General features: G+C 38.8%; 1 protein-coding gene across 7 annotated transcripts in view; it reads left to right on the forward strand.

The window, feature by feature from the left end:
• The window catches only part of mef2d (myocyte enhancer factor 2d), a 110417-nt gene that overhangs the window by 86903 nt on the left and 5208 nt on the right, over positions 1–18306 (forward strand). For 5 of the 7 annotated variants that reach the window (XM_088013643.1, XM_088013649.1, XM_088013646.1 and 2 more), the window contains 3 exons: positions 1740–1769; positions 4928–5045; positions 5454–5622. In XM_088013643.1, coding sequence (XP_087869769.1) covers positions 1740–1769; positions 4928–5045; positions 5454–5622 — 317 coding nt within the window. The remainder of the gene's footprint in view (positions 1–1739; positions 1770–4927; positions 5046–5453; positions 5623–18306) is intronic. The other 2 variants (XM_088013647.1, XM_088013648.1) reach the window with 1 other exon arrangement.

Genomic DNA, 18306 nt, shown 5'->3' on the forward strand with positions numbered 1-18306 from the left:
CTCAACATCTTCTTTGCCACCCAGAATATTAGATTTGAAATTGTTAGAAATCTGTTGGTAGAAAATGAAGATTGATGCTAAGTGTGGGACCGGTAATGCTAAAAACTGTTTTAGATAATATTAATGTCATATGTGTGTGTCTTTGTTTGTTCAAAGTAGTCAGGCTGTCTTAGCTCATGAATAATTAATGAGCATTCACTGTTGAAATGCTTGTTCAATTACAGTGTTTATGACCTAGCTGCTGAATGCTGTGGCTTTTTAAAACACTTTGCAAATGTTTTACATCCCAAGCAGTAAAATGCTTTTTTTCAATTATCGTTACATTCTGAAGTACATACTGATCCCCGCCCTCAGCCTCTTTAGCTCAGGGTTGACAACATGTGCACATTGGCACAGAGTGTTAGCTTAGGAAAATATATCAGGGTTGCAGCTAATAATTATTTACTAAAATACTATACTATCAATTTCTCTGATGATTAATTAATTAATATGATAAAAAAAATTGCATATTCTGCAGATTTTCCATGTAGTCAATTAAAATTCAGTAACATAGCATTCCTTTAGGGCACACCTGACGTATGAGTTTAGTGCTTCATGGTAGCGAAAGAAAAGACTCGGGAAAATGGGGTTTGATTGTTATTGACATCTTCAGCTTAAGATACAGAAAACAATGAAGCAATTAACTTATACAACTCCTGGACCAAAACCAAATATTGGTTATTAAAAAGCTTTATGGATCCAGAGGAATTGGGGCTGTTTAAATTCAGATATTTGAATCAAACCTTGTAACATCTAAATGTAATGATTAGTGTTTGCAGCTGTTGTATTTTTTTTTATGTGCCGAAGGCCGAGAAGCTCACCTGATGCAGAAAGATAGGAATCCTCAGCACTCTGTCTCTCATGTTTACTGTGAACGTCTAGGTGACATTTTCAGCATAAAGAGAAAAAAAAGAACAAAACAAAAGTTCCACAGGATAAAATTCATTTTTACCAGCTAGCTGCATGAAACACCATCTTTACTGCCCTTTTTATCCAGCTAGGATACATTCCATTGCTATTCCAATTTAATAAGTTGCACACATGCTTTTGTGGCAGTGTTTGAGCATTTTTGTGCAGATAACGTGTACATCCACTATCAGTCCGTTTACATTCACATGGCTAAAACAGGTTGAGCAGATTTTAGAACTTGCATTTGAAAACAGGGAAGAAGATGTTTTCTTTCTCAATGTTTCCTGATTATAGGAATTATTTCATGTTGTGTAAATAATTTTTAATACATTAAAGTAAAATAACATTTTATGATCAGCCTGTGTTTAAAGAACCAAAGTTTCTTATCAATTTCTGTAGATGTCTTTTAGATTACAGGATGTTGTAAATTAGAGATTTCTTCACACAGACTCTGAACACAAAATGAATTTTTATCAGATTTCCTGAAAGTACAGAGTGTACAAGTCAACCTGGCATGAGAAGTGAAACTCAGTGTTTACAGACTAACTTATGCTGACTGCTTAGGATGTTTAAAAATATTTAATGTTTCTGCAGTCCAGAATACGGATCTCATCATTCCTCCTCAGATTTCCAGCATCGTTTTGCAGTTTTGCAGAGCCGCAGAGCTTGGAAAAACAGAGGCCCTGTTTTCATGCAGAGTTGTTTATATCACGAATAGTTCACAGGAACTTAACGTCCTCTGTTTCTTTTACTCCTCCCTCCCCGCCCCTCGTCTTCCACCGGCCTCGCAGACAGAGGAAGAGCTGGAGTTGGTGAGTGAGGTGAATAGACTTTAAGAGTTTCAGCCTCGTGGATGTGGTGTCAACCTCTGTGTGATCTCACTGAGCATGAGTGTGACACCATCAGCAGATGCATCCCATCAGGGTTGGCCAGGCTGTGAAGGCGGATGAAGGAAAGGCACTGGAGCATCAGAGCAACACCCTAACAGAGATACAATCACCTGGTTGCTTCAGTTCATTTCTGAAATTTTGAGGGGCCAAAAGCTTCTGCAGTTCATCCAGTTGGTAGCAGTAGCTACACGAATCAGGATGCTAAAATATGTCCTGGGTATTTGATTTCAAAATTCTATCTTCAACTATAAATGGACAAATTTCTAGGAAAAGGCAAAAAAGTGTTGCCACCTCTTAAGATGTGAAAAAGCCTTTAAAAAATGTATTTTTGCAGATGTTCTCTAGATTTCTGGGTCCCCTTTGTCTTTTTTAGCTAATGCCAAAAGTTTTCATGCAAGTTTTATTAGGTCTTGGGCCTCTGATGGTCAAGCAAGAAACTGGATTCAAGACTGGGAAATTGCATCTGTGTTGTTTTGTCCAAATAATTTGGAAAACTTTCCTACTGAAAGATTTAATACGCTGCAAAAACACCAAATGTTGATGGGTAATTTCTCATGTAACTATCATAGTACATTTGAAAAATGAAAAAGTAACTTTTCTCAAGATATAGGAGGTTGTTTTAAGTCAATAATTCCTGAATATTGACCAAAAACAGTATTAGTTCCACTGGTAGATTTTTTTCACTTGAAACAAGAAAAAGATATTCAAGAATTATTAAGTTAGTTTTTCTTACTTCAAGTGCACTAAGGTGTTTGCCCTAGAAACTAACAAAATTATTGGTAATATTTGTGGTTTTGCAGTCTAGAGACCCGTTTTCTGACACTCCACCTGATAATATAAAAATAATCATGATCCCTTGCTGTCTAATAAAGCTCCAAGGGCTAAAACCTTATTATGTGAAAACAGGAAAGAGGATCTGATAAAACTGCTAAAACAGACCATTTGTTCATCCGAACAAAAGGTCTGTTCAGGCAGTATCCTTAATTTGAAAACAATCCTCCATTTTATTCATTCTTCTGTTATAGAAATGATAACAATTCATTTATATTTTCCAGCAAATTTGATCAGAAATCCCAAATGAATATTTATGTTGCGGCAAAGCTCTGGGCACATTTGTGCAACCCGGTGACTATACGGGAGGAAACATTGGGGGAAGTGGAGCAACCAGCTGACTCTGTGCTGTGTGTGAAAGCTGCTCAGCATGTGCATGTTTGGTTTCATCCGAGCGTCTCCGCTCTGAGGATCAGAGAGAGGAAAGCTCCCAAAGTCTCCAACCTGGAGCGCAGATGGACATGTTAGCCTCAGATTCTCTGACCCCATTCAGTCCTACCCACACACTCGCGCGCACACACACACACACACACACACACACCCACACCCCCCCACACACACACACACGCATGCATGACGTTTCTCTGCATAAATATACACACCTCACGACAAAAACTCTCCTCACATTGTGCATTTATTCCTGCCGTACCTGCCTGCTCACATTTTATCATAGAAAACTCTCATCCTCTCACACACATCTACACACACACTCATCCCCACTCATGTCCTACTCCCGTCAGCCTTGGCAGTGCATGCTTTCCGAACAGCATGACGCTCCTGCACGCCCCTACCTCTCATAACACCTTCTTCCCTGGCTCTACATAACGCGAGCGCCAGGTCCTGGCGACAGGCGTTGCCGTGCCAACGCCACCTCAAGATGCGAGAATTTTCTCATCTCGCACCACGATGTTAAATTGTCGCTGGAAAGTTGAACACCTCAGGGAGAAGGGAGGTGGCAGGATTCTCTTGCAGAGAGTGAGATGTCTCAGGATGTGGCATGATGTTGAGCACATCTGCCCAGTACACGCATGAAGTGATTTGTTAATTAGAATAACTCGAATATCAGGGTTTTTTTTAGTCTGCTAAGGAAAACTTTGAAAAATGTAGAAAAGAAAAGCGAGTGCATAACAGAGCTCCTGCATTTCTGTTTGTCCAAGCAGAGAGTGTAATGTCTTTATTATTTCAGCTCAAAGTAAAGCAGGCTGTGTTTACAGTGAAATATTTCAGTGGTAACTAAATTGTTCTCGGTCACATTGCAAGGTTTCTACATCGCCTGCGCCGCACAGTGGAAGCCACATGCTAACCATTACCATTATTGCTGTTGAAAATGGATGAAGTCATGTGCTCTGAACTTCTACAGTCCGTCCATATAAGGACAAAAGGCCTCATTTCTTGTGGAAACAGATCAGATTGTCTCACAACACAGAGCCAGAGCTCTCAGCCTACAGAGCCTCGCAATGCATTCGCACAGCTAGAACTTTTTCACAAACTTTCACTGCATGTGTTGGGATTTTGTGGGATAGACCAACACAAAGTAGATAATAGCTATAAAATGGAAGATATAACTTGAAATTTGAAAGATTTAAAAATGTGCGGTGCAAAAAAAAAAAGATCTCGGTAACCTGTTAGAGTATACAAATATATTAAGACTGAGGTAGAAGTTCATTTTGCAGGAGGGCAAAAACCCTAGATACATAACCAGATTTACAAAGAAAACATATTTTCTGACACTTCACACAATCTGATTGAGTTTGAGTTATAAAGTAACAAACTGTGGGCAAAAATATCAGTTTCTGGTGATTGAAAGACTGGAGCCTGCAAATGTATGCCAGACTTTGCTAATTTGCATTAGAACAGTGTGAAAAACATATTTCATTTAGTTCCACATCACAATTACACCACTTTTTGCTGGTTTATCACTTACTATCCACATAAACCTATTAAAATTTGACAAAATGTGAAAACGTTCAATGGGTATGAATACATTTGGAAGGCAGTATAGATCCACAGGAATAAAAATGTTGATAATCTCAGTCGGGGTGGTTTAGATTCTTTGGATGTTGGATTCTCCCTCAGATGAAGTTACATCAGAGCAAAACTGCCACAGGAAATAATAATTTAGCATAAATTATTATGCACGTAGAGGACACACAGAAATTCTCATCGAAACTAGTTAGAGCGGTGAGGCCCTTTATAAAAGCCATAAACTTTTCCTGCAGTCTTTATTAACTGACTGTTCACTTTTTCTGTTTTCCCAGAATGCTCAGCGGCTAGGTAGCTCGCAGGTGACTCAGCCACTCACAACTCCAGTGGTTTCTGTGGCAACACCCAGTCTCCTTGCTCCCTTCCCTGGCATGCAGACTGCCTACAACACGGGTGAGTCCCTGAACGCAGCACGGCCCCTCCACACAGCAAGCCTGGGCTGAAGCCGTCGGTTTGCATCAGAGCCGGGAAGACTTTCCTGCCAACAGGGCTGAATTTAAAGTCACGGAAAAGATGCAGATTTAAGAAAAAAAAACAATACACTCTATTATTTCATGAAAACCTATTAAGTGCCATGACGGGAAAGCTTGCAGTGTGGTGCCACAAACCACTATGAATATTCACTTTGTTCATTGTGTGAGAGCTTCTGGAATGATTCCACTTCAAAGGTTCACATTAATATGGATTAGCCATGATTAATATTGATGCAGCAGAAAGTTGTATGATGTAAAACAATCCACCTCCTCTTCATTTCTTCTCTTCCTCTCTCTAAATGTCTTTTCTCGCATCCTTTAATCCCAGAGTACCAGCTGACGAGCGCGGATCTCACAGCCCTTCAGACTTTCACACCACCAGGGCTGGTGCCTGGCAACATGGCCGCCTGGCAGCAGCAACCAGTCGTCTCCCAGCAACAACAACAGCATCAACAGCAGCAACAGCAGCTGACACTGGCGTCACTCAATAACTTGGTGTAAGTCCCATATTTATACCTGTGACGTACTTGTTAGAGTGATTTGGTAATTTCCTGGTGATTAACCTCCCCCCCGAAACAACTGATCCACAAACCTTTTACTGAAGCAAACACTCCAGCTGATTCAGTAAAGCAACTGAATTATACCATACATAGAAAATCCGTGGCATCACCCCAGCTGCAGTTCATTTATCTTGTGGTGACCTAGATACCCCACCTCCTTCCTCCATGAGCCGTCTCCCTCTGCGGTCTCGGTCTGATTTAGCTCCTGGTACGGATGCTACAAGCTGCGCTACCCAGCACAAGATTTCACAGTCCAATGAATGGACCATACTCCTGCTCAGACAGTGTGTTGTACAATATCCTCCTGACTACCAGTAGTTCATTTTTGTCCTCTGTAGAGGACATTTCTAAACTTGAATATCTCCCACTCCCTGCATTCTACTGAATTAATTCCTTTTGGTATCTGGAGAGGACATTTAGGGCTTTTCAATGATACCACATATGAAGGGGTGGGACTTTTGTTCGTATCTTTTTCTAATACATAAAAATTGTGTTCATCAGTAATAACACATTCTATGGGACGAGACAAAGTAAGTGCATAAAACCTTTTATTACCTTACGAAGAATGTGGGATTTTAAAAAAATGGTGATTGGACAATATTTTTTTTCCTGGTAGTCAGGGTTCAAAAATCACTTTGACTCAAGTTTCAAGTATAAAATAACTTTTGTAAATGCAAAAGGAGATGAAACATCAAACATTTCACATTAACTTTTAAAAATTATAAAGCAAACTCAAACAGGGATTGGATAACACAGCCTTTTAAATGACACCTCACTTTCAGTCCTAAGTTTGAAGTATAAAAAAGTTATTTTTTTTTTCACATAATTACTCCTCTTGATCAGCATGTACAGGTGCTGGTCATAAAATTAGAATATTGTGATAAAGTTCATTATTTTCCATAATGTCATGATAAAAATTAAATTGTCATATATTTTAGATTCATTGCACACCAACTGAAATATTTCAGGTCTTTTATTGTTTTAATTTTGATGATTTTGGCAAACAGCTCATGAAAACCCAAAATCCCTGTCTCAAAAAATTAGAATATTATGAAAAGGTTCTCTGAACGAGCAATAAAAATAATCATCTGAATCAACAAAGTAACTCTAAACACCTGAAAAAGATTCCTGAGGCCTTTAAAAACTCCCAGCCTGGTTCATTACTCAAAACCGCAATCATGGGTCAGATTGCTGACCTGACTGCTGTCCAGAAGGCCATCACTGACATCCTCAAGCAAGAGGGTGAGAAACAGAAAGAAATTTCTGAACGAATCGGCTGTTTGCAGAGTGTTATATCAAGGCACCTCAGTGGGAAGTCAGTAGGAAGGAAAAAGTGTGGCAGAAAACGCTGCACAACGAGAAGAGGTGACCGGACCCTGAGGAAGATTGTGGAGAAGGGCCGATTCCAGACCAAATTAAATTTTCATCTCCATAAAACTTTTCAGCAGATGGAAGCATGAAGTGCTCCAAAATCTTCTGATAGCTGCTGCATTGATCCTGCCCTTGATAAAACCCAGTGGACCAACACCAGCAGCTGACATGGCACCCAGACCATCACTGACTGTGGGTACTTGACACTGGACTTCTGGCATTTTGGCATTTCCTTCTCCCCAGTCTTCCTCCAGAGTCTGGCACTTTGATTTCCGAATGACATGCAAAGTTTGCTTTCATCCGAAAAAAGTACTTTGGACCACTGAACAACAGTGGTCCAAAGTGCTGCTTCTCTGTAGCCCAGGTCAGGCGCTTCTGCCGCTGTTTCTGGTTCAAAAGTGGCTTGACCTTTGACCTGGGGAATGCGGCACCTGTAGCCCATTTCCTGCACACGCCTGTCCACAGTGGCTCTGGATGTTTCTACTCCAGACTCAGTCCACTGCTTCCCCCAAGGTCTGGAATCGGCCCTTCTCCACAATCTTCCTCAGGGTCCGGTCACCTCTTCTTGTTGTGTAGCGTTTTCTGCCACACTTTTTCCTTCCTACTGACTTCCCACTGAGGTGCCTTGATATAACACTCTGCAAACAGCCGATTCGTTCAGAAATTTCTTTCTGTTTCTCACCCTCTTGCTTGAGGATGTCAGTGATGGCCTTCTGGACAGCAGTCAGGTCAGCAATCTGACCCATGATTGCGGTTTTGAGTAATGAACCAGGCTGGGAGTTTTTAAAGGCCTCAGGAATCTTTTTCAGGTGTTTAGAGTTACTTTGTTGATTCAGATGATTATTTTTATTGCTCGTTCAGAGAACCTTTTCATAATATTCTAATTTTTTGAGACAGGGATTTTGGGTTTTCATGAGCTGTTTGCCAAAATCATCAAAATTAAAACAATAAAAGACCTGAAATATTTCAGTTGGTGTGCAATGAATCTAAAATATATGACAATTTAATTTTTATCATGACATTATGGAAAATAATGAACTTTATCACAATATTCTAATTTTATGACCAGCACCTGTAAATGCAATGTTAGCCAAAATGTCTCCAATGCCACATTTTATACTCACAATCACAGATAAAAGTTCATTTTTTGCAGAGGAAACAAAAATGTTACCTGTTTACAAACACAAACGAGTTTGATGCATGTAGTGGATGTTTCCTGTGGAGGTGTTTGAGGACGTCACTGATCTGTTCCAGGTCCATTTAGTTTAAAGTGATTACACACATGGGATACTTTTTGTCTTTCTTTCTTGACAACACTTCTTTCTGTGCCTCACTGACTCCCTCTATAGCTGCTAATAGCAATTAGCATTTATAAACAACTCATTGGTGGAAGTGAGAGCGTTGTGCAACATAAATAATCATCCAGCTGGCAATGTTATTGAATTATTTCATGACTCGTTACAGTTATTTCAGATAAAAGTAAAAGTAATCAAAGGCTTTACTAAGATTTTAAACATTGTGTTATAAAAGTAGAAGAAGCTCAAGAACAACTACAGTTTTTAGACCTTAAAAAACTCTTTTCTCATCTAAACAGTAAAAAAGAAATGTTTAGAGGTTAGTTTGAGTATATTATATTGATTGACAGAGCATCCATTCTGTCACCACATCACTTGCAGCCACTGGTTTACGTTTTACTTCTTCCTGTTTGTCCTCCCTTGATTTCTTCCTCCTCATGTTGGGACCAGTGACAAATGACTGCTTTTCTAGTTATACAGCTAAAGTCAGGTGAATGACTTGCGAGCAAATGGAGCAAAGCAGCTCAGTGTTGCTGTTTTTCTCACAAGTTAATACACTCCTCACACACATGGAGTGTACAACAGCCTGACAGACGAAAATAACCTAAACAATTTCCAAAACAGATGCATCACAAATCCTGGTATCAAAGTGTCTTTTTCTTGCATTTGAGTGTTGGATGCGATGCCTGTTGCTCCACCGTGTCTGTTCTCTTTTAGTTCAGTTGAAAGTGAAACTCGTTTTCCCCCTCAGAGATTATGGGATAATTAGATTTGTTCCAAGAGTTTTTCTGTTCCCCCCCCCCTTTTCTGCCACCTAAAGCTTAGATCTGAAGCTCTTTGGAAGTGTCACCAAGAAAGAGGGAGCTGCTTCATTATGACAGAAACAGCACCTCGCTAGGCAGTTCAATGAAAGGCGTCTCTCTGTGCTGCTTTCAGTCCTCAAAACTGAACCTGGGCGCAGCTGTGCACCTGCGACACGCGCACCGCATCAATTTTTTTATTTTTATGCCATTTAGCTGTCACTCTCAGCTGACAGACATGAGATCCAACTGCTGGGATACATGTGGGCCTCACATTCCTACGGTGGAACAACTACAGGAAGGCTGTAGATGTAGCTTAGCTGTCAAAGTCAGTTAAGGAGATAAAAAGAGGATTTGATCTGCCGTATAGAATTTGATGTTTGATATTTCAGGATGGTCTCAGCGCTGGTGTTCACATGAAAAGACACTTTAATGTGAACAGGTTTAAGCGCGTTTTAAGTCCTTTTGGAGAAATATTCCAGCTTTTTGTTCATTTTAGAGACAGCATCCAGGCAACAATACAGATAAAAAAAAGTGAGAAAAATTTGTTTAAAAAAGACACAAGGCTGTCAGCTGGAAGATGAATTTATTGTTCTGTCTGACTGCGAACAAAAGTAGTCCATGAAAAGATGCTAACTGTTGTTTGTTACAGTCTACAGCTGTGACTTCAGGGGGTTTGCATCTTATAAAACAACAAGATTATAGTTAACAATCTCCCCCAGTTCATTTACATGTCATATTGCCATGTGAATGTTAACAAATGACCAGCCAGACTTAATGAAATCCCTCTGCAACCAGATCAGACCAGTCATTTCAGCATCCTCACCTGATCATCCATCAACTGCCAGACTCAAAGCAAACTGTGCGGAAAAATTAATTTCAGCTTAAACCTTTACCACTCCGTCCTCACAGATTTATCTGTTAAAAAAAAAAAAAAAAAAACTTCTGAAAAAGTCTGTTATTGCAGAAACATATTACATTGAAATCGATCAAGATCCAACTTTTTATGTTCATACATTTATGAGGTAATGGAAAAAAATCTAACATAAATAAATGCTATTTTATTAATCAGTTCTTCCACAGTCAGTGGCTCGCTTAACAATTCCTAACAGTAGCTTGATCTGGAGCACTTTTTAATGTTTGTTTCTTTATTAGGTTGATTAAATCATCTAGGAATGTTTTGGGGATTTGTTTCATCCACTTTTCAAAATTGAATAGAAAAGTCAAAATGTTAGATTAGTTTTTATTCAGGGAAAGGTTACAAGTAAATAGCTGCTGGTCTGAACTTGCTGTCATCTACAGTCAGGGCAACAATTACTAGTTCTAAAATGACATTTATTTCTTATAAGTTAATCCACAGAATCATTCTCCATTAAATATTAAAGAAGCTTAGAGTAAGAGCTAAAAAGTAAATATTGACTGAGGTCAAGAACTTTTGAGAATTTTTTTTGAGCATTTTAATGCAAACTGGTTCCTGTTTGCAGTGATGTTGCCCCCTGCTGGCTAATAGGTATTGTTTGTTTTAAGTCTTTTGGGAAGTCTGATATCTGCCTTCGCAGTTGGACATATAAGAACGCCTCTGAAGCTAAAACACAAGTTCAGCATCCAATATGGCTGCTGCGTATAAAAGCACTCAGAAAGTTGCAGACATAAACTGTTTATAAGCATCTCAGACATTTGTTCCTCATTAAACATTAAACCGTCGGTGCAAGGAGATTCCAATCTTTTTATCCAGTTCTTTTTATCTTTAACACAAAATGTAACCGAATATATTTTTATTGCATCACTAATTGTATTTAGTGCCTCAAAAATCCGACTTGCTTTTCTGATTTTCATTCAGATGCACTTTACACGGGAATGATGTCATTCCCAGGTCTGACCTCCAACGCACCATTATGCGCATTTGTGGCATGTCACTTTTCAGAAGAGTGTCAGTGTTAATCTTTTATATTGTATTTGCACAAAAATATAAGTTGATATAAAATACTTATTATATGCAAACCTTCAAAGTTCTGATTGCACTGAAATTCAAGGAATGATCTGCATCTGACTTTATATTTTGGAATGTTACCACATTAGCTCATACTTTCCTGTGCAAATGAAGAAAAAATAAATGTGTATACGTATTATAATTGAAGACAATGTAGGAGCCCCACTTCTTAAGATTTCTTCTGGAAATCTAACTGAAACATGTGAGCATTGAAAACAGCCACAGTTTCACTGAGTAAACAGGATTTAAATTTTAGCCATGATCATGCAGCCCAGATGCTGATTGTGGCAGCGTTTCAGCTCCTGCAGGTTTGACTCTAGAATCAGCACCAGGCAGGATCACTGAGCCATGTGTGTGTGTGAGTGTGTGTGAGCAGGATAACAGAATTGCTGTCACTGAAAACAAGGGAGCACCACAGAAATGTGGGAATCTTTCCCAGCAGACCAAACTGTTCTCACAGCACCGCGGAAAATCGTGCCGTCCTAGGACAGCATGGGCAGACGTGGGCACCAGTACAGCCCAGACTGCTTCTGCTTTGCTTCTGATTTCCTCACAGTGTGGCCTCGCAGCGAGCAAACAAGCCCTCCCTATCAAATGGTGATTGACGGCTTGGCTGCCATTCCTTGCCTTTGCTGTCGTCTACACTTCTCCTCGCTGCAGGCGCCACAAGGAAATTATTTCTGTCATCTTATTTTCTCCCATCCTTCCCCCTTTTAATCATCCAGCACTTCCGTTTTTTTCCCCTCTCATTTCCGTCCCCTTTATCCAGGCTTAGTTAATTCGATGTACACCTGTTGACTCTCAGCTTCCTCTTGACTCCTCAATCTAAATGTTAATGGATGAACTGCTGCCCTGCAGAGCTGCATTCACAGCCAGTTTGTACATTTATGTAGAAATGCCTGCTGGTTACTAGTTGTTCCAGCTCAGATTATGTGCGTTTCATATTATTAAATCCACCATCAGGTGAAAAAGACCAAGACAGCCCATTAAATAGTCATCTTTTTAATCTGAAATATTTATTTGTAAAGCATGTTGTTTAATTACACTTAAACCTTTCATAAACCATGACATTTTCTTTTTTCATCCAATTTTAGTTTTTTTTTTTTTATATATTTTTTGTTTTTCTTGTTTCTTTGTCATATGGTGTCTTATGTTTTTTCACTTGGCTGTATTATATTAAGGCATGGGGTGAACATTTATTGCATTCTGCCATACAAAATTGTAAATATGTGTTTCATTTGAATTATACGTGACGAACTGACATTTGGAAAGTATCATGAAAATTAAACATTCATTTAGTTTTATTGCAGGTACAGCTGTAAATCTTTTTGGACATGTTTATAATAAAATATTTGTCCATTTATCTTTTTCAAAATAGTTCAGTCAGGTATTATAGAGATGTTCTGTAAATGTTCACATCCTGCCACAGACTCTCAAAGAGACTTTGGTCAGAACTTTTACCAGCTCTGGATGCGTTTTAAGCCAAAGCATTTCATTCCAGCTCCAAGCTTCGAACACAACTTTCTAGTCTCATCCTGCTTTCAGCTTCCTCCCTGACTGAACTGCTGTGTTCTTCATGATGGGATTTTGTTCATTGTTTTTTTAACAAACCTCTGAGGCCAAAAACAGAACAGCTGCATTTATACTGAGATTAATTTACACATAAAAGGGCTGTGTTTATTCTTGATCCAGAATTGACGTAGGTGTGCTAAAATAAATAAGTCTGATTATAAATGTGCACCAGATTTTTTTAGACTTCTAATCAGAATAAAAAATAAAAACATATTAATTATTAAATTCTTCAACGTCACAGTTATGAATTGCTCTGTATGGTTTAAAGTACGTTGATTGTAATCTGACATGGTGTGAATACTTTTGCGATGCAATGTGTGGGTGTATTATGGGTGTTTTGTGTAAGTGCAGCTTGTTGGGGGGAGTAAAAATGTTTTACTAGAAAGGAAATGTGTATTAATGTGTCTCACGATTCCCCTTAACCGAAGAAATGCGTTCTTTATGCAGCTTTTTTCTCTCTGTATGTTCCTCTCTTTCCGTTTCTTTTCTAAGTGACCTAAATGATGAATGTTTGCAGAGTTATAATAGCTGTTGGCTATCCAAAGCTGAAGGGGAAAAAGCTCTTAGAAACCTCTGCTTGCCAGAGCTGAGAAGGTCTTTGTCCAGAGATTAATGATTATTTTTTTCATAGAGCATTTAGGTTTTTAAAAGCTAAGCAAACTGCAGGATCAATGAGAGTTCAACCATGAAATTATTTCATCAGAAGTTCTCCAGTAAAAAAGGACCAAAGACAAGTTTCTGTAAATTAATGAGGACCTTAGTTCAGAGCTCCTTTAAGACGCATCACACTTCATGAAAAACCAGCTGCCTTTTGTTACTGGAAAAGGAAGTAAACAGGCACTGCATGTGAATAACTATCCAGCTTTCACACTTCCTACTGTACACAGCTCTGCCTCTAACATCTCAGCTTGACTAAAGCAGCTGTTAAAGCCTTTTTGTTGTCTAGTTTCTGTGTGAGGAGTGACCAGGAGCTGCCTCTGATCCGTCTCACTGTTTCCCTGCTGTTACAGCTTTCTGAAAACTGCTTGTCTTCTGTGTTTTTTTCCCACCTCCCTCCACAGCTTGGCTTCTCAGTCCAACTTTCTCTTGGGCAGAGAGGAGGGCCTCTGCTGGTACTGTACTCTCTACTCTCAAGACATACAGCTTACAGCATGTCTCTTTCCTAAAATATCTGCTGCATGATGGATCCTTTGCTAAAGATTTTAGATTTTTAATGGTAAAACTGCATTAAAAATGAGATGATTTGGCAGGTTATGAGGAAAATCTGAATAGTTCTAAACAAAAAAGATTTCCATTATTCTTCTGATGGTCTTTTTGTTCATCCAACTGATTGTTTGGATGAAAGTTTGATTGATCTCAGTATTTTGTACTTTGATTCTTTTTTTTTTTAGAATTAGTTTTTGTACAAGAAATAAGAAAATGTAAAAAAAAATAGCAACTGTCATAGGTAGAGCAAAGAAAAAAGAAATACGTATGTTATGTTCAAGACGCATATTGATATTGCACTAAGAAAATTATGATTGTTCAGGGTTTGGATGAATTCAGGGCAACAACATCTCTCTGGTAGAAACTGTTTTTGTTGTTAGATGGTCAACACTGGCAGAAATGTAATCATTTTGTAAAATCTTAAGAGTCCACAGTGCCTCTTTGTTGGTGAAAGTATGCAGTTGACCTTATGCATTGAAAACATACAAATGGTGCTCAATACACATAACAATTTGATGCAATCCACAAAAAAGTAGTTTTTCTTTTCCTTTTATCATGAAATGTTTGTTTTCATTCCTTATGTTCTTTTTTAGATTTAATCTTTTATGTGCCACATGCAGTCGAAAGTACATTCTGTTGCTGTAATAGAAAAGTGCATCAAAATTTATATTAGTCTGCTGAGGCCAAAATTAAAGTGACTTGCTTGTTTTAACAGAATGAGAGGAACTTCTCATGACTAGTAAAGTGATGTCGATGTGTTAATTATAAAATATTTCTTTAATTGTCTAAAAGTATGCAAAAGAGTAAAAAAAATGGCACTTATGCAAAGCATGAGCAAAAACATCTTAGAAATGAAATTGTTAAATGGTTGTTATGGTGACTTAGTGTTGTCAAGGTGACATTCTTTACTCCAGATCTCCTAATCATGAGATTTAAAATGAATTGTTTCTTGTATTACCATTCTTCTGTCAGAAATGGGGTTCAATGCCCATAATTGCTCATCATAATTCTGGTTCTTAACTTTAATAACTGTTTTAACAATAGAAATGGGCAAGTTGAGCCAAATGCATATTTTTATAGCATTTTCATGAGTAAAGAATATTCACAAACATCAAACTTCCTCTTCACAGTTTGAAGAATAGCCAAAATAAATGACACAGAAAATCATGGTTTACTGATAAAACTACTTAAAGTTCTGATTATTTAAAAAGTTTTAATCTATTTTTAAAGTTCTTAAGCTTTTAAATACAAAAAGCAAAATAATTTAAAGAAATCTTTAAAAGCCAATCATTAATTTTGCAAAAACCAATGATTTGTTCTCAAATGCATTTTTTTTTCTTTCCCTGCTGAACAAATTAAGTTTTTTTTTTATTGTTACACCAATAAAAGACACATTTATTTTATACAAAATGTAGCTGTAGAAGAATCTCATTAGAGCTAAATTTCATAGAAGAAAAATAATTTCTCAGCAAAGCAGAGTATTTTGGGAAACCACGGCAGCAAGTGCAACTCAACACACCTCACTATAACTAAATGTCTGCTTCTGGCTGTGCTCACTGTGTTGTTAATGTTCGTGGAGGTGGGTGGAAGGGGGGGTTAGACTGCCGCTCTCACCTTCATCACTGTCACTGGCCTGCTGACTCGGCCATTTTCACTCGCCTCAGCATCGGCACCCCAGTGGCACCCCCATCTATCTACCTGCACACGCCGGAGCCGCGGTGCACAGGTTGATGAAGTGGGCACAGGAAGAGACGGAGTGAGCCTCGCTGCCACACAGCTGTGTGTGTGCGTGTGTTTGTGTGCTCAGGAAAGAAGGAGCATTTATATGTAGGACTGCAAGAGTGCACAACTTTCAGCGCGTGTGTGTGTGTCTGTGTGTGTCAGTTAGAGGAAGAGGGTGAGCGCAGACCCAGATTGCCTGGAGGAGTGCTGTCTTAAAGTCCCCTCTCAGTTTGCCAGTAATTGTGCAAGATATATTGCTGCAGATGGCTCCTGATATGACATATTAGAACACACCCGAAGGGGCGAAATGCGGTAATTGGGAGCTTCGAATTGAGATCTACTGTGTCATACTGTGGGAAAGGAGGAGATAGAATGAGCCCAATCCCAAAAAATATATAAAAAAATCCTGTTTTCACTGTCAAAGGCAGCGAACCCCAGTGCAGCGTCAACAGCCGGTGTCAGACTCGGTGACAGCTTTGACTTAGCCTCCAGCCAGTGGAGGAGGTGAAGGCTGAGTGTGAGAGTGGAGGGGCTGATCAAAGAGCCGTGGCAGGTAGACAGGAGGCGGGTGACACTTTGGAAAGCTTTTTGGCACCCCGTTTTTATCCCGAGCATCTTAGCAAAACGTGCGCTGAAATTATCATTAGAGCAGTTTAATCAAAAGCAGAATGGTTCCTCTTCAGGCTGCGATCAAACCGTTCACAACTGTCAGATGTCAAGCACGATGTTGGTGCGACTCTTTTCTTTGTCCGGAAACACTGGTGGGGAAAAGTCTAACTTCTGACTGACGCTGCTGGTTTTAGCTTCTGTTAATTTAAAGCTACTTTCTTAAGTTTACAGAAGGTCCAAAGGTCACAGATGGAAGTGAAACCCTGAAGGCTTCACACTGCTGATGGACACAAGAAGTGCTGTTTCATGTGGGAAAACTTTTTGGCTCCTTAATTTAAGTCTCTGTCTTCAGCTTAACAAGCCATCAACTGGAAAATTGAACTTTTTCACCTTTTGTCAAACTTTAATATAATTTATTGGAATTTGGTGTGATGGACCACCACAAGAAACTTTGCATGTTTGTGAAGTGGATACCAGAATTGATTAATTGAGGCCATTCTCATCCCATCTGACTGAGCTTGAATTGAATTGGCAAACATTTACCTCTAGATGCTCAAAGCTGGTGCAGACATGTTTTGACAGTTGTGTTCAGAAGATGTGAATACATTTGCATGTATTAATTTTATAACTTGTATTTCTCCAACATTTTGAAAACCATCTATTCTTTTGATATTGATTCACAGTAATGCATTGCTCTGTGTTGTCTTCTACAAAGAATCCTTGTGAAATGCATCAAGGATTATGTTTGTGGAGCAGCAGTAAAATATGTTCAAGCGATATGAAAACTTCTGAGAGAAAGAATAGAGAAGAAGTTCAGTAAAAAATCAGAAAGTTTTTTTAACAACTTCTAAAAATCTTTATAATCTAAAGTAAATCGAAGCTCAACATGTAAATTAAATGCACAAACTGTATTCTAGAAGAAACTCTTGATCTTGTATACAGATAAATAAGCAAAGATTAGAGAGTATGTAATGTGTTTATTACTGCAGTGAAAACTTTAAAGAGTTTTACTACCTAACTTTATACAAAGGAGAAAGTAAACTTGACAGATGAACCCCAAAATGCAAGTGTTCACTTTGCAGCAAGTAAAGCAAGCAGAGAAATGAGGGGAAAACATGTGATCGTCAGCAGTTTATGTTGCTGCGCTGATTGAACAGAATATAAATGCATTCAGCACCGATGCTCATCTTTAGCTGTGGAACCTGACAGCAAATCCAGTATGCAAGAATGATCGTGCTGCATGGTGTAATGACTCTGCTTTTATGTTGGTCTCCTGTGTCCTGTACGTCTTTGCTCTCCATGTGCCGCGGTTTGCCCAAGCTTTTGTTGGCCAGGTTCACAGCTTTGCTCGGGTGCCTGGGGTGTTTCGTATTTGACAAAATGCTCAGCTTTTGCTAGCTGCACATTTCGGTGTGTGTCTGATTGTTGATGTAAATTCATTCAGTCACTCTGTGGAGTTTTAAAGATGTTTCTTCCTTGTGATTTGTTAAAGCTCCAATATGTAACTTTTACAAAAATATGTTTTTTCCATATTTGTTAAAACTGTCACCAAGTCGTGACAGTATGGTATGTTACATATAATCTATGAAAAAAGAAAAAAATACACCACTCTTGGTCAAAAACAACCAATCAGAGCCTCAAGGAGGATCTTATTGCTGTCAGTCAACCTCCTGTTCACTACTCGATGTGCTAATGGGGGAAAAACGACTCACCTTTACAGGAAAACCTTCTTCTGCTGTCATCTATGGCTATGCTAACTAGCCTTAGCATTCGTAGCAGGCTATGTTGAGGTGAGTCAGCTATAGCTTAGCAAAGATCAAATGGGAGGGGTGAGCATGAGAGTGACTGACGGCACTAAAACCCTCCTCCTGACTGACTGGTTGTTTCTGACTGAGTGGTGTAATTCAGCAGTTAGTGCTGGGAGAAAGCAGAGGATTTCCATATTTTTTATTATTATGATTTTTCCCCACAGATTATCTGTCTTATACTGTCACAAAGTAATGATAATTTTGACATGTTAAAAAAAAAAAAAACTATTATATTTTTTATTTATTTA

Source organism: Poecilia mexicana, unplaced genomic scaffold (assembly GCF_051168715.1).
Source record: "Poecilia mexicana isolate PSO_F unplaced genomic scaffold, ASM5116871v1 scaffold_16, whole genome shotgun sequence".
NCBI classification, from domain to species: domain Eukaryota; kingdom Metazoa; phylum Chordata; class Actinopteri; order Cyprinodontiformes; family Poeciliidae; genus Poecilia; species Poecilia mexicana.